The sequence below is a fragment of the Nicotiana sylvestris genome, chromosome 7 (genome assembly GCF_000393655.2).
Source record: "Nicotiana sylvestris chromosome 7, ASM39365v2, whole genome shotgun sequence".
Taxonomy (NCBI): Eukaryota; Viridiplantae; Streptophyta; class Magnoliopsida; order Solanales; family Solanaceae; genus Nicotiana; species Nicotiana sylvestris.
Window position 1 is genome coordinate 149,532,907 of NC_091063.1, and position 17,069 is coordinate 149,549,975.

Here is a 17,069-nt window from a genome sequence, read left to right on the forward strand (position 1 = left end):
AATATACTAATATACTATTATACAATATCTGTATTCTTTTACACCACTCCAAAGTTTGTTCTACAACTACAGTTGGTCTAACCAAAGATAACTTAGAATCAAGCTATTCTCTTCTTCACCTTTCTCTTCAACGTTATACCTTTAATTTTTTATTTCACCAAATCACCGGCAAACATCTATATATACATGACTTCCATACACTTATAGAATAACAGCAGAAAAATAAGTTTACAAAGAAAGAAAAAGCAAAGAGATTTTCTATGCAAAAAATGGGTGCTATTGGACTATTTCTTGTCTCTCTGATGATTGCGTCATGTTTACTGCCTAGCGTTTCAGCTGCAACCAGGCACTATAAGTTTGAAGTATGTATATTATTACACAATCTCCTCTTTTATATCATTGGATTTAGTTTATACATTATAAGATTTTATATTACTAGTGCATGTTAACCTGTTATAGCAGGTTACCAGCCTTAATTAATTAGTTATATTTCAATATAAATATTTTTTAAGCGACCTGGTAGTGTTAAAATTCTTCTATACGCATGTATTGTTTTATGTCTAGAATTAGCATAACTTAGACCATGTTTTTCATCTCTTTGGGTTAAATTCAGATCAAAATGCAAAATGTGACAAGATTATGCCACACCAAGAGTATGGTGACAGTAAATGGACAGTTCCCTGGACCTAGAATTGTGGCAAGGGAAGGTGATCGTCTTGAAATTGAGGTGGTCAATCATGTTCAGAACAACATCTCCATCCATTGGTAATCATAAGAATTCCATTATTTTCATGATTTAATTTATAGCGTTGAACAACCGATTAATATTTCACGATTAAGGGTGTCTTCTTCTTACAAATTAACTTTACTCCAAAGCTTAACTATATATTTGCTCCTACAATAGGCATGGAATTAGACAGCTTCGTAGTGGATGGGCAGATGGACCAGCATATATAACACAATGTCCCATTCAAACTGGCCAGAGTTATGTCTATAACTTCACTATAATTGGCCAAAGAGGAACATTTTGGTGGCATGCACATATTTCATGGTTGAGATCAACTGTTTATGGTCCTATAATCATTCTTCCTAAGAAAAATACTCCTTATCCATTTGCCAAACCCTACAAAGAAATTCCCATCATCTTTGGTAATAAGCGATCATTAATTAATTTGAATATAGGAAGTTATTAAAATACTAATGATGAACTGATGAATACAATATGTCACAGGAGAATGGTTCAATACAGATACTGAGGCCATAATTTCCCAAGCTTTGCAAACAGGTGGAGGTCCTAATGTTTCTGATGCCTATACTATCAATGGACTTCCTGGCCCTCTGTACAATTGTTCAGCCAAAGGTAGTAAACTTCATTTTGTACCATTACCATGCTATTGTTAAATATATTCTGTAATCCTTTCCAAAATGAATAACATAATTTGGAGTATATACACAAAGTCAAATTTATATTTCGGAAAATAAAATTTGTCATCGATTGGATACTGTTTTTAATTAAGGTAACAGTTAAATGAAATTTCATACAATCAAAGCATCATAATTAAGATTGTTTGATTTTTCATATGATCACTATATATGCCAAAGAATATTGATATATTTGAATGTGCTTTATACAGATACTTTTAAGCTGAAGGTGAAACCTGGAAAGACATATCTTCTTCGATTGATCAATGTTGCACTTAATGATGAGCTTTTCTTCAGCATTGCAAATCATACTCTTCGAGTTATCGATGCAGATGGCGTTTATGTTAAACCCTTTGAGACAGATACACTTATTATTACACCGGGACAAACTCACAATGTTCTTCTCAAAACTAAACCTCATTTTCCTAATGCGACATTTTACATGACTGCTCGGCCATATGTGACAGGCCCTGGCACATTTGACAACTCTACAGTTGCTGGAATTTTAGAGTATGAATCAAAATCAAAACCCCATTTGAAAAACCTACCACTCTTTAAGCCATTACTACCAGCTCTCAATGATACAACTTTTGTCACCAATTTTACGAGTAGATTAAGAAGTCTTGCGACTCCTCAATTCCCTGCGAATGTACCTCTAAACGTCGATAAACAATTATTTTTCACAGTAGGTCTTGGAACAAGTCCTTGTGATCAAAACAAAAATTGCCAAGGACCTAATGGCACAAAATTCTCAGCTTCAATTAACAATGTATCATTTGTGCAACCTACAACTGCACTTCTCCAATCTCATTTCTTTGGACAATCCAAGGGTGTATACAAGCCTGATTTTCCTTATAGTCCTTTAAATTGGTTTAACTACACTGGGAACCCTCCGAATAACACCTCAGTTAAGAAGGATACAAAACTTATGGTTTTGCCATTTAACACGAGCGTGGAGTTAGTGATGCAAGACACAAGTATTCTTGGTGCTGAAAGTCACCCTCTTCATCTTCATGGATTTAACTTCTTTGTCGTTGGCCAAGGGTTTGGGAATTTTGACCGCAATAAGGATCCAGCAAATTTCAACCTTGTTGATCCTATTGAGAGGAACACTGTGGGTGTCCCTTCTGGTGGTTGGGTTGCTATTCGATTTCTAGCAGACAATCCAGGTAACTTAAAAAATTTGCATTTAAAATGTCTACTAATATCATTCGTTCAATTATAAGTCCATGTATCAATTCGTTATAATGTTGTTTGTGTTACATCAGGAGTATGGTTTATGCATTGTCACCTGGAAATTCACACGAGCTGGGGACTGAAAATGGCATGGTTGGTTTTAGATGGAAAACTTCCCAATCAGAAGCTACCTCCTCCCCCAAAAGACCTCCCCAAGTGTTGAGAATTTTGGTTCAATTTTTGTACCTCTTATTTTTTGCTTGATCGTTGATCTTTCCTCATTTTGCTTATGTAGCTGGTGGATTATCATTTGTATTTTCCTTTCGTTTCTCATAATTTTATTTTTTTAATTTTTATTGATTACATGTGTTAGAGAGTCGAGAATTTTGCAAGTTCAAAATTCTATGAAATTTGGAATCAATAATCATCTTTATATTTATTTCTTGCATTCAAATAATTGGTATTTTTGCCCTTTAACGCACAAATGACAGTATGGTGCATAAAATTTACATGTAAGTCTATCAGAGAAGTCTTATCGATCAGCTAAAATAATTAGATTTATTGGTCAAAAGTTGTGACTAGGTAAGAGATAATCACAACATGAATTGCGCTAGCATGAGTCCAAATCTCAGCTAATCATGTAAATGTATGCGAAACAGAGGTTAAACCTAAGTTTTCTTAGTGTTAGTGGAAAGTTAGGGATCACAAATTAAGAAACTTCTTGCATCTTTCCAGTTCCTATCTCCTTTTACTCAGTCAACAATAGTAGTATTTACTTTGGAGAAAAAATAAGAGTACTTACAAATAAACTAATTTGCACACAGAAGAGTTTGTATATAAGCTCTGCACTTTACTCAATCTAGTTTAGAAGGTTTACTTTTTTCTATATATACTAGTATTAGTACCCGATCGATGCGCGGACACAAATAATGTTAAATTGTGATGTTGGTTATTTGAATCATGTGCAAATAACCTTAAAATATAAACCTCTCAGATAAAAATTATATAACATTAGATATTAATTATGAAGTAGGATATGAAATTATTGTTCAAATCTCGTAGTGCACAACCTATTTTGTTTTTTATTTGTAGCAACCTAACTACTTGATTTTAGTACTTGCACTTTGCTTTGCTGTAAGTATCAAAGAATACTAAACTTATCATGTTGTGATCTGTCTTGTTTGAGCACATTAGATCATATTATTTTAACAAACTTCTTACTATCACTTTGTTTTTATCTAAAAATTAAATATGTCTTATTCGTCACATTATTTTTACGCAAATTCTTTTTTCTTTTATTTTTTTCTTATAGTTATTGTATTATTTATTACTTAATATTATTTTACTATCATATAATTTTTTATTATCTTAATTAATATCTTGATTATTATTCTTTTAATAGCCTTTAATAAATATAAATGTTTCACTCTTGAAATTTGGTATATTTTTATGCATTCAAATTTTTTTAATCATTTAAATTTATTGTAATATTTTTAAATATAATTTAATTTTTTAATTGATTTATTTTTAAATTAATTTAATGTACAAGTATCCTCACACTACCTCTATTTTTTTAATACATTCTCTTCCCTACTATAAATTTAATTATTTTTATATTAATTTTTTACCTTTAACCAGAATAATATCATATTTTATTTTAAATTGTAAAATTGAATTAGTCTAAAATATTAATACATATATTTGATGATTATGTTACAAATATATTGAGTTCTCTTATAATTATTTTTGTATTAGATGCAGTTAAATTTTCTTTTTTTTTAGCTTTAAGATACAAATTTAATTTTTAATTTTCATTAGTAAAATTACCTATATTAGAAACTTATTTATATTTTTATTTTAATCATAGAAAAATAATTTCTTAATTGTTTGAACATATTATATATATATGTAGTAATATGTTTATTGTCATTTTATTTCTTTACGTAATATTTTTAAAAATAAAAACTTATGAAATAAAAAAAACTCATCTCAAATTCAAATAATTCTTATCATTCTATTTTCTAAATTGGACCGCATTTTCAAGAAGATTAGACCATTCATACTGCCAACTCTTTTATTATTAATAGTTTCAATTAAGAGACAACAATGAAATAGGATAGATATACTATAAAATATTTATACTACAAAATCACTTTGAGAATAAACAATCTTTGCACCAATTTGAGATCATGAGAGTAAATACTCTTTACACTTAGATATTGGTTAAGAGTTAATTTTCTTTTATAATTAAATATATTATCCCACAATTTTCGAAATGAATTTCACATGATTCCATGCATGCAATTATGCAACATATATATACATACCCCATGCTTTTTGTCCGTGCAATAACAACTAAAAAAATAAAAATAATTAATTTAGCATGTATTTTAAGATCATCATAAGTATATCATCTATCCTAATATTTAAAAAAATAAAACTAACAAAAATCACAAAAGGTAGGAATTCATAATTAAATAATAAAGTAAAGTTAAAATAATAGAACCTGATTTTTATTGAGTATCATCCTAGAGATTTTATATATCGTCAAAAACTGTCGTTTGAGTGCGGTCAATGCTTTTTATAATTTTCCTTCCATTGGCAAGGTTTGATTGGATTTCTATTTCTCATCTTCGAAATGCATTATGTAGACTCCTTTATATGAGAAGATGGGGCAGCAATCATCAATTGACACAACTTTTGATAGCAATGTATCCCTCATGGAAAGATATGCCACAATACATTTCTTGTCACATATAGAAAGGAAATATAAAATGAACAATCGTGTCTTCCCCTCCTTTAGGCTCAATCAATAAAGCAGTAACCGTTGAACGTCAGTAACTATTAACTATGAAAGGATGCATCTCTTCATACAAATTTAATAAATTTTTACTTTAATATGATATTTGAATTAATTAGAAGGGCAATTATGTAATTCAACTTTTTAGTTAAGATCTTCCCGCGTTTTAATTTTGCCAAAAAAGTTGGAAGGAGATAGCCAAATCTCAGGCTTTAGCAATATTGTGCGATTTATGCACCCACCACCAGACTGATTCCTTTGGTCCTTTATTGTAAAATCACCTTTGAAATCATAGAATTTCTTAAATGCTACTGTCAAAATCCTCTCAGTTCACCAATGGCAAAATCTCATCAAAACTCCAATCTTGTCATTGCAACAAAACTCGAATTTGACCTTTTTTAATAGTTTTTTTAGTGGATATGGGTATGGTTGGCATTCATTGAAACACCTAGACAAAGCCATATACAAAATTTGAGGAAACTGGCGGTGTTTGGACTCTTTTAAAATTAAATTTCAGACCTGGAAAATATTTTTCGTGCATGTGTATATCGCGTTATATATCGTAGATAGCGATGTATATCATACACTTTCATGATTATATACATATATATGTGATATACATGAGATAAATAAATATATAGGATGATATACAGTGATATATATGGGAAGATACATAGATATATAGGGAATATTCACGGATGGAATTGTCTTCAACAACGAATTTTCAACATGATATAGGGAATATACATGGATGGAATTATTTTTATAAATTGGAGTTGGGATATTCCAAGACACTTCCAAACCTCTATAGAGATGCTATCTGGACCACAAGCTATTCTAATCTTCTTGTTTTTATGGCATCCTTTATCTCAATCGGCCTAATTCTATGATTGTAGCTAAAGTTTTTATTGCACACATACATCTAGAGGTATAAAATGCTATTCTCTTGGTTGGACTTAAACAATTGATCAAAATATCCTCTCCATCTTTCCTTGATCATTATCTCCTATTGTTGAGAACCGTCTTTAATATACCTCACATGGCACTACAACAAAAAAGACCTTTAGTGGCAATAACAAAAGCTGCAAAATGTATGACCTATGAAATTTTTGGAGAGTTATAGTGGCCATTGCAATAGCTAGTAAACAATTGCCTCTAAATCTGAAGGATTTTTACCGACCGCAATAGTGATCTTTACCAGCAGTCCCTCTAATGGCCGCTGAAGCCTTTATCGACGCTAGCTACAATGGCTAATACTTAATGGATGGTAAATATTTTAGCGGCCATTTCTATTGCCGCTAAAAAGTATTTTTATTGCCATTAACAACCTTGTTTGTTGTAGTGTGGTTTAAATCCTTACCCCTCTTCTCTCTGTCTTGCTAGTTTAAATATTTCTTTCTCCTCGCGCCCCTAGATTTTAGTACAAGCTATCTAGAGATTCCCCTCGGATTTAACTAATAGCCTTCTTAGCTTCCTTATTAGCTCTTTTGTATTCTTCAAAGGCTTCTATGTCTTATGCTTTTGAAAACTTCCTATAACACTCTATTTTAGCTTTGATAACTCTTTGTACCTAATTTTCTCCACTAATATTCATGTGGTCGAGGTCTTGACCTTTAGACACACTTAGCACTTCTGTTGTTACTTCTTTAATGCAACCTGATATTTCCTTCCAAAGAATATTTGCCTCTCCCTCTAAATCCCAATCTCCCTTTTTCTGTAATTTTTCTTGAAACTGTAATTGGTTGGAGCCTTTAACACCCATCACCTAATACAGGGTAGTGTGTAATTCATCTCATTTGTCAAAATATTCTTAAGTTTTGCATTTAATACTACTAAAGTACGTTGGATGGTCATCGCATCTCCCGGAATAACCTTAAAGTCCTTGCATGTACTTCTATCTCGTCTTTTTGTAAGGATAAAGTCTATTTGACTATGGTTATCCCACTCTGACAAGTTATCAGGTGAGAATCTCTCTGTTTAAATATGTGTTAGCTACCACTAAATCATAGGTTAAAATGAATTCTAAGATAGCCTTCCCTTCGTCATTCCTAATACTATAAACATAACCTCCATGTACTTTTTCAAAACCATCGGGCATGATGGAAAATGCTTTTCGAAAAAATAAAAGATTCTTTCTCTCGCTATCTAATACTTTCTAAAAATAATTGGTAACCACGTCAAACGAACTACCAGAGAAAAACATAAGCAAAGAAGGTCCTTTTTCACTTTTAATGGAAAATGCTTCTGAAGAAATAATGTTTTTGGTGTTTTTTTGCCATAAAATTAATTATTCCTACGTACCAAACACATCCAAAATTTTCAACTTGATTTCCCTTAAAAAATAATGGAAACCTATTTTATTTTTAATTAACTCTGCTGTATGGTGACAGCCCCCTTTCATAGATCAAAAAGACATAATTACAACAAAGGATGTGAGACTTAACTACACCCCGATTCAGAATAGCTTTTGCCTCCACAAAATTATTAGTACCACAATCGAGGTGAGCAGAGTAGGCCATTAGTAGATTGCCCCTGTAATCTTTCACAATTCCTCCAGCTCACGTTCTCCATCTGATAATCTGTTTCCATCAATGTTTAATTTAATCCAGTTCACCTCAGGTTTGTGTTGGGAATAAACCCCGCAAAAATAATATTTACGGTATTAGTGATAAACACAGAACACTAAGTTATGGCTAAATCACCAAGAATAGAAATGCAGCAATAATGACACCAAGATTTTACGTGGAAACCCTTCTAAATAAGGGAAAAACCACGGCCAAGAAGAGCAACTGATATCACTATAGCGAGGAATTTTACACTGTGTAGTAACGAGTACGAATACTCCTAAGACCACTACACCCTCAAAAAAATTAACACTCTTTTGCTTTTTCCACCTTACTACAATATCTCTCACACTCTATCTTTCTTCACAAACTATTTTCTTATAATTTACGGAATACCTTGTTCTCTCTCTCTCTCTTTTCTCTCTTTGTTGGTGTGTAGAAATGAGAGTTAAAGCTCTCCTATTATAGCCAATACCTCACTCTCTAAAGCCTACAATATTTGACAATCTGCACACCCTTTTCACAATTTCAACAAGGTTGGCTACCAAACCAAACCACGTCAATAAAATTGGCTACCAAATTATACTAATTCAACAAGATTGGCTACCAAACCAAACCAAATCAACAAAATTGGCTACCAAATTATTTGAATGAGATGGACACCATATCAATCTCCTCCTCCAGTCTCATTCATCTAGAAAAGGTAGCATTGTCTTCTAGTCTAAGTGCATGCCGACAAGTTCTTTACATAGCTCGAACTTGTCTCTTGGTACCACCTTGGTCAACATCATCCACATATAGTAAGAGGATGATAAAATCATCATCAGAAAATCTTTGTACAAACACACAGTGATCTGAAGAAGTCTTTTTGTAGCCTTGCTCCCCCATAACAGACTCAAACTGTCTGGGAGCTTGCTTCAGTCCATATAGACTCTTCTTAAGTTTGCATACAAGATTTTCTTTACCTTTTGCCTTGAAGCCTTCAGGTTGTTCCATATAAATCTCCTCTTCTAAATCATCGTGAAGAAAAGCAGTCTTCACATCCATCTGCTCAATCTCCAAATCAAACTGGCAGTCAAACCAAGAACTGTCCGAATGGAGGACATTTTCACTACAGGAGAAAATATTTCGTCAAAGTCAATACCTTTCCTTTGACCAAATCCCTTGACAACCAATCTAGTTTTGTATCTGGGCTTCAAACTATGTTCTTCATCTTTAACTTTGAACGCTCACTTGTTCTTCAAAGCTCTCATGCCCTTAGGCAATTTCACCAACTCATAAGTATGGTTCTCATGTAGAGATTTCATCTCATCTTGCATGGCTTCAATCCATTGATCCTTATGCTCATCTTCTATGGCCTCCGCATAACATTCAGGTTCTCCCCCATCAGTGAGTAATACATACTCATTGGGTGAATAACGGGAGGAAGGAGTACGAGGTCTAGAAGACCTCCTGAGTGGAATATCTAACTCGTCCACAACTTCATGAGTATGAGCATCTACCTCATCAACATTAGTATTGTTATCACCGTCACCATCAATATGTTGATCTGGAATATGGTTTTGGGCATCACCATCATCATTGAGCCCACCAACGTCATCCGCATTTGTATGAGGAACTTGATCAAGATTAACTAAACCTTCAGAACTTGGAGATTTTAGCTTCTCCTCTTTTTTTATATCTTCAATGGTGTGATCCTCCACGAAGATAACATCACGGCTTCTCACGACCTTCTTCTCAATTGGATCATATAGCCTGTAACCAAACTCATCAAGGCCATAACCAATGAAGATGTACTTCCTTGTCTTGGTAGTTAATTTTGACCTCTCATCTTTAGGCACATGTACAAAAGATTTGCAACCAAACACTTTCAAGTGGTCATAGGAAACATCCTTGCCATACCAAACTTTGTTTGGAACATCACTTTGCAAAGCAACCGCAGGGGATAAATTAATAACATGTGCGGCGGTCAATAAAGCCTCACCCCAAAATGAATTCGGTAACTTTGCTTCAGAAAGCAAACATCTGACTCTTTCCATCAAGGTCCTATTCATCCTTTCTGCTCGACCATTAAGCTGAGGAGTCTTAGAAGGAGTCTTCTGGTGTCTGATACCATGTTGCTTGTAGTATTCGTCAAACGGTCCACAATATTCACCATCATTATCAGTACGAATACACTTCAGCTTCTTTCTAGTTTCTCTTTCAACTAAAACCTGAAACTGCTTAAAGACACCCAACACTTGGCCTTTAGTCTTCAAGATGTAGACCCAAAGTTTCCTGGAACAATCATCAATAAAGGTAGCAAAATAAAGTGCACCACCCAAAGTCCTTGTCTTCATTGGACCACATAAATCTGAATGCACCAACTCAAGCAACTCTGTCTTTCTTGAAGGAGGATGAGACTAGAAAGAAACTCTTTTTTGTTTTCCAGCCAACTAGTGCTCACATTTTTCTAATTTTGCACTTTCAAAATTCGACAACAATTTCTTCTTGCCCAGAATATTTATTCCTTTCTCGCTAATGTGGCTAAGCCTCTTATGCCATAACGTTGAAGAGTTATTGCTCTCAACGACATTCACCATATCAACACAGGTAGAGGCCGTAGTCCAGTATAGACCACAATGTTTTTCCCCACGAGCCACAATCATGGAACCCTTAGTGAGCTTCCACTTTCCAGCACCATTGGTACTGACATATCCCTCATCATCCAAAACACCAACAGAGATCAAGTGCAAACGAACATCAGGTGCATGTTTTACATTGTTTAAAACTAGTTTAGTTCCAATACTAGTTTCCAAACAAATCGTTCCAACACCAGCCACCCTAGATATAGTCTCATTACCCATACTCAAAGTTCCAAAGTCACCCTGAGTATAGGATGAGAAAAATTCCTTCCTTGATGTCACATGAGATGCGGCACCACTGTCCACAACCCAGCTTGACTCATCACAAGCAATATTTATCAGATCCGCATCAACGACAGTAACAAGATTTTCCGTAGTGATAGTGGCCACATGATTGTCATCTTCTTTCTGTTCTTCCTTGTCTCTATTCTCCTTTTTCAAAATCCGACAAAGTTTCTTTGTGTGCCCTTTCTTCCCGCAATGATAGCACTTACTATCTTTAAGTCTGCTTCTGGATTTGCTTCTATTATGTTCTCTATTTTGAGAACCTCGATTCTTGCTTCTCCCCCTAGAGTCAGTCACCAAGACATCTGATGAGGAGGAACCCTGAGATTTTCTTCTCATCTCTTTATTTAAAAGGCTGGTCTTGGCAAGATCCATAGAGATCACACCATCCGGAGCAGAATTTGATAATGAAGTTCTAAGAACTTCCCAAGAATCTGGTAGGGAACCAAGTAGAAACAGGCCTTGAATTTCTTCATCAAATTTAATGCCCATAGCAGATAACTGGTTCATGATCCCCTGAAAATTATTTAGATGATCTGTCATTGCGGAACCATCATGGTAGTTTAAACCCAACATTTGCTTTATTAGAAACATCTTGTTGTTTCCAGTTTTCCGAGCATACAGACTTTCAAGGTGCTCCCATAGGGTCCGAGCATGTGTCTCCCCAGAAATATGATTCAAAACATTATCATCAACCCACTGTCTAATAAAGTCGAAACCTGCCAGTGTAACAAATTCCACTCTTCATCTGATTTATTATCAGGATTTATAGTGGCGAAGACAAGTTGATGAAAATGCTTGACATAGAGCAAATCTTCCATTTTGCCCTTTAAAATGGCATAGTTTATGTCATTCAAAGTAACCATTCTACTAGTGTTGGCTTCCATCGTTTATCGCAAATACAAATATTATTTATTATGGGACCAAAGTAATTCTTTTCTGATGTGGAAGTTCAGTCTGTGCTGCAACCACAGAGCATACTCAGATAGAACCTTGGCTCTGATACCACTTGTTGGGAATAAACCCCGTATAAATAATATTCGCAGTATTATTGATAAATGCGGAAGCCAACACTAAGTTATGGTTAAATCGCCAAGAATAGAAATGCAGCAATAATGACACCAAGATTTTACGTGAAAACCCTTCTAAATAAGGAAAAAACCACGGCCAAGAAGAGCAACTGATATCACTATAGCAAGGAATTTTATACTATGTAGTGACAAGTATGAACACTCCTAAGACCACTACACCTCAAAAGAAATAAACATTCTTTTGCTTTTTCCACCTCACTACAATATCTCTCACACTCTATTTTTCTTCACAAACTATTTTCTTATAGTTTATGGAATACCTTGCTCTCTCTCTTTTCTCTCTTTGTTGGTGTGTAGAAATGAGAGTTAAAGCTCTCCTTTTATAGCAAAAACCTCACTCTCTAAAGCCTACAATATTTGACAATTTGCACACTCTTTTCACAATTTCAACAAGGTTGACTACCAAACCAAACCAAGTCAATAAAATTGCTACCAAATTACATTAATTCAACAAGGTTGGCTACCAAACCAAACCAAGTCAACAAAATTGGCTATCAAATCATTTGAATGAGATGGACTCCATATCAGGTTGTTCCATCTGACTATGATGGATTTGATTCTTGGGGTCAGAGAAAAAATTCTATCACATATACTATGACATTGCGTTCCTTCAACCTTCACATTGTGTTTGTCTATAATCCATCTCAAGTGAGCCAAAATATAGTGTTTTTTGTGGCTTGAATTATTTTCTTGTATTTTTAGGAAACTCATAAACCCTATAGGGCAATTTTAAAAATTAGACAGATTTCTCTGGAAATTTTCTTTTTCACACAAAACAAAACTTTTGTTGCTGGTTGGAACTACTACGTGACAAATAACAATTCAATAGCTTTTATCATATAGTACCAACAACAGTAAACATGAGTTGTAAAAGGTGAACTACACTAGTTTTATCATATGACTTTTGAGTTGTAAAAGGTGAAATTAAGTCTTAATTTGTGTTTATATTTGTTTTAATTTTGTATAGATGGCAGATGAAAATAGAGTAAATGAATGCCAGTTCAACTGAAAGTTTACCTATTACTGAAGATAGAAACACTAAGACAATTGATACTCCAGATGCTAAGAAAAGAAAAACCATGGAACCTAGATCCGAAGTTCGGCAATATTTTGATAAATTTGAGGTAAATGGGTTTGGTAAAGCAAGGTGTAGATATTGTAAGCAAGGTTATGCTGCTAATACATCTAGGAATGGAACAACATGATTGAAAAATTATTTGGCTAGATGCAAAAAATACCCACTTAACATTGTTAAAGATAATAGTCAAACAAAGATAAATTTTCAATCTTGCCAAATGATGGAGGATCACTTTGGAAATTTGATCAAGAAGTGGTTAGGAGGGCCTTAATTGAGATGATAGTTATTGATGAACTACCATTTAGCTTTGTACAAAAAGAAGGCTTTATGAAGTTTATGAGAATAACTCAACCACTATTTCGTTTTCTTCTCGTAGAACAATAACAAGGGATTGTTATGAAGTTTACGGTGAATTGAAGCAAAATCTAAGAAGGTCTTTTAGAGAAGCACAACCAAAAATTTGCCTCACAACAGACACATGGACTTCATTGCAAAGAATAAATTATATATATTTGACAGCCCACTTCATTGATAGGGATTGGAAGTTGCATAAAAGAATACTAAATTTTTGCCCAGTCATAAGGATGAAGAGATGGCTAAAACTATTTCTAATTATTTGCTTGAATGGAAATTAGACAAGGTGTTCACTATTACCGTGGACAATGCTTCTTCAAATGATGTCACAGTCAAAGAATTGTCTAAAAAGTTAGACATGTGGAAAACTAATATGATTAGTGGTAAACACCTTCGTGGTGAGATGCATGACTCATATACTAAATCAAATTGTGCAAGGTGGTTTGAAAGAAATTGATGCTTCTGTCACACGTGCTAGAGATATTGTGAGGTATGTGAGATCTCCGCCTGCAAGGACCTTAAAGTTTAAACAGTGTTGTGCACATATAAAGGTAGAATGTACCAAAACATTGTGTTTGAATGTTCCTACTAGGTGGAATTCCACTTATTTGATGTTGGATACGGCACAAAACTTTGAAAAGACCTTTGACAAGTTTCATCTTTTTGATGATGGATTTTCTGCTTATCAATATTCTCATCTTTGTGAAGATGGTAGTATTGCAGGTCCTCTTGAATCTGATGATTGGGTGAATGTGAGGAATGTGATAGAGTTTCTTGCAAGATTTCACGAGCTCACCAAAAATGTTTCAAGTTTACGTTATGTCACTTGTAATTCTCATTTTGAGGATGTATCTGAACTTTATTGTCATTTAAAAATGTGTTTAATTAGTGAGGATGAGCATTTGAGAAAAATGGCTAAGCAGATGCAAGAAAAGTTCAAGAAATATTGGGGTGAGCCTGAAACAATGAATAAAATGATTTTTATTGCTTCCGTCTTGGATCCACGTAAAAAATTTGAATATGTAGTTGGAACACTTGAAGAAATTTTTGGGGAGAAAATAAATATTGAGGTGTATGCTTATATGAATTCTTTGTTTGAAGAGTATCTAAAAAAGTATTCAACTGGATCTTGTCTTCAATCTCCATCTAGTTCTACTTTATCTAATAACGCATCTAATACATCTAGTGGGAGTGTTATAACTGCATCATTAATAAGGACGAAGCTTCAATTGAAGAAACAAAAGGAATACAATGAAAGTGGGGGTGCTAAATCAGAGTTGGATAAATACATTAGTGAAGAACAAGAGCCTTTTAGTAAAGAATTTGATATCTTAAGTTGGTGGAAAACACATGCTCCTAGATTTTCTATTCTTTCGGAGTTGGCCCGTGATGTGTTGGTCATTCCAATTTCTAGTGTGGCGTCGGAATGTGCGTTTAGCACCGGTGGCCGTATTCTTGATTCATTTAGGAGTTCATTGACTCCTAAATGTGTGCAAGCTCTTGTTTGTGTTCAAGATTGGTTTAGAGAAGAGAAAAATCCTATTAGTGTTGAAGAAGACATGGAGTATCTTGAGGAACTCGAGCTTGGTAAGCTTTAGTATTTTGTATGTATTTCAGTTCAAAATAATATATCGTACTTGTTTATTTGTATGACATATTTGGTCGAATTATCTTTAGATATGAAAAATAATGGAAGCATTACTAGCATTGTTTGGTGTATAGTTGCAACTTGCAACTTGAGTGGTAAGTCTAATACTCTATTTGTTTGGTGATATACTTTTGTAGTATTATTTTATTATCATCAAAAAATAATATTCTAACTTATGATTTATCTTTTTTTTTAGGTTCAAGTGCAGTCATGCCCCTGCTCCTAAAGTACGCTCTCCTATTTGGGAACACTTTGAGGTGAAAGAAAATAATGGAGAAGTTCACAAAATAGAGTGCAAGCATTGTGGTCGAGTCTATCATGTTTCCTCTGTTTGTGGATGGCCTTTTTTCGAATATAGATGGTTGTTCAGGTGTTTCCACTGCCCTTTTTTGTGGATGGTTGTTCTATCCTTAGCTTTTGTTTCTTTTCCTCTGTTTTTGAATGCCAACGTACTTGTGAATTCATTGAATCCCTGAATCAGTGAATTGTGAATTTATTGTGAATTCAGTAAAGAATTGTACACGGAGAGGGGTAGAGGGCTGTCAGGCGTCATAAGTTTATTTAGCGATTATTAAACCGAAATCGTACCGAATCAAAATAAAAAATGCCGAACCGTACCGAAATAATTTGGTATGGTATTTGGTATACACAATTTATAAACCGAATACCGAAATTTTGAACCAAAATTCCTAAATACCGAACTGAAATACCGAATGTCCACCCCTTCTAGACATAGGGAAAACCCGACTTGATCTCATATCAACTATTTGGGTTGATGCCCATTTGGGCTTGAGAAAGTCAAATTGGGCAAAATCACTCTATGACTGAGAGGTATTGAGTGGTAACTTAGAGTTGAGGGCTATAATACACCCCAATCACTAAAACAAGTATTAACGTAATTAACCCACTAGGCTAATACCTAGGCGAAAGTTACATCCCTAGACCTTTTACCTATTTGAAAACAACCAAAAACAATTAATCAATCTCTAGTTAATCACTGTTAGTATAGATTGTAGAAGTAATTTGCAAAACCATCTTGTTTGGAAGCGTATTTAAGCTATTTCTTCTACACTCATCAAGTGTACACTCTAACACCCACTTTTAGCTCCCTGAGGAAATCTACCCCGACTCATAGTTGGGTACTATTCTTACAATGACCTCTTACACTCATTTTTGAGTGTGGATTAGGAGTGGATCAATTTGTTTTGGCAGTTATAGAGACCGTTGATGCATTTGAGTGTTATAGCTATCAAGAAGCTATTTCAAGTGCAGAACCGAATCGACCGATTGGTGTTATGGCTGAAGAGATTGAGTCTCTTAACAAGTTTAAGTGTTGCCTTGACTTGGTTGATGTGTGCGACAATGGGTAGACCTATTGCGAGAGCTGAGGGCAAGGTAGAGAGACGTTGTTCCTTTGATGAAGAGAATTCAAGCCAAGGGTAAGATTTGTTATTTGTGGCTTGGATTATTTCCTTGTATATTTAGGAAATCCATAATCCCTATAGGTTTGGGAACCCCATTGTTCTAATAGATTTGGAAAAGGAAAACTTATTGTCCTTGTCAAATTGGAAAAAATTTCTCTTATAGATTTAGGACTATTTGGGATCTATATATAGGAGTTGTAGTTGGAGAATTTATAGATTGTATGGTGCTTTTCTTCTCATTCATAGTGGAAAACTATCTCTGCTTTTCTGCCCGAGGATTAGGCTTAGCTGAATCTCGTTAAATCCTTATGTTGATTTTTCGTCTCTATTTGTTTTGTGTGTGATTGTGTGCTAGTTAACCCACGATCTTCCACAACATATAGATTGAACCCTGGCATAGGACAATTTTATATCCCCATATCCAACGAGTCCAGAACCCAATTATGGTTCTTTTGGACTCAAATTACGTAAATAAGTGTTTAAAGTTACCTTTCTATATATAACGCCAAAATACACCACGCTATACCTTAACGGTAACTTTTGTCGTTAAAGTATAGCGTGGCGTATTTTGGTGCTATACATACTGACAATTTGACTGACAGG

General features: G+C 34.2%; 1 protein-coding gene across 1 annotated transcript; it reads left to right on the top strand.

The window, feature by feature from the left end:
- The first annotated feature begins 216 nt into the window (after positions 1 to 216).
- On the top strand, positions 217 to 3,037 carry LOC104217344 (laccase-17-like). Its single transcript, XM_070150739.1, has 6 exons — positions 217 to 362; positions 614 to 765; positions 905 to 1,149; positions 1,232 to 1,360; positions 1,635 to 2,591; positions 2,691 to 3,037. The coding sequence occupies exons 1-6, from the start codon at positions 261 to 263 to the stop codon at positions 2,819 to 2,821; spliced, it is 1,716 nt and encodes a 571-aa protein (XP_070006840.1). The 5' UTR covers positions 217 to 260; the 3' UTR covers positions 2,822 to 3,037.
- Positions 3,038 to 17,069: the final 14,032 nt, after the last annotated feature.

Bases quoted from the DNA above. Each gene is read 5' to 3' on its own strand.
- LOC104217344 (XM_070150739.1), top strand. From the start codon at position 261: ATGCAAAAAATGGGTGCTATTGGACTATTTCTTGTCTCTCTGATGATT. The intron at 766-904 runs GTAATCATAAGA...CTCCTACAATAG, and splicing joins AACAACATCTCCATCCATTG to GCATGGAATTAGACAGCTTC. The intron at 1,361-1,634 runs GTAGTAAACTTC...TGCTTTATACAG, and splicing joins GTACAATTGTTCAGCCAAAG to ATACTTTTAAGCTGAAGGTG.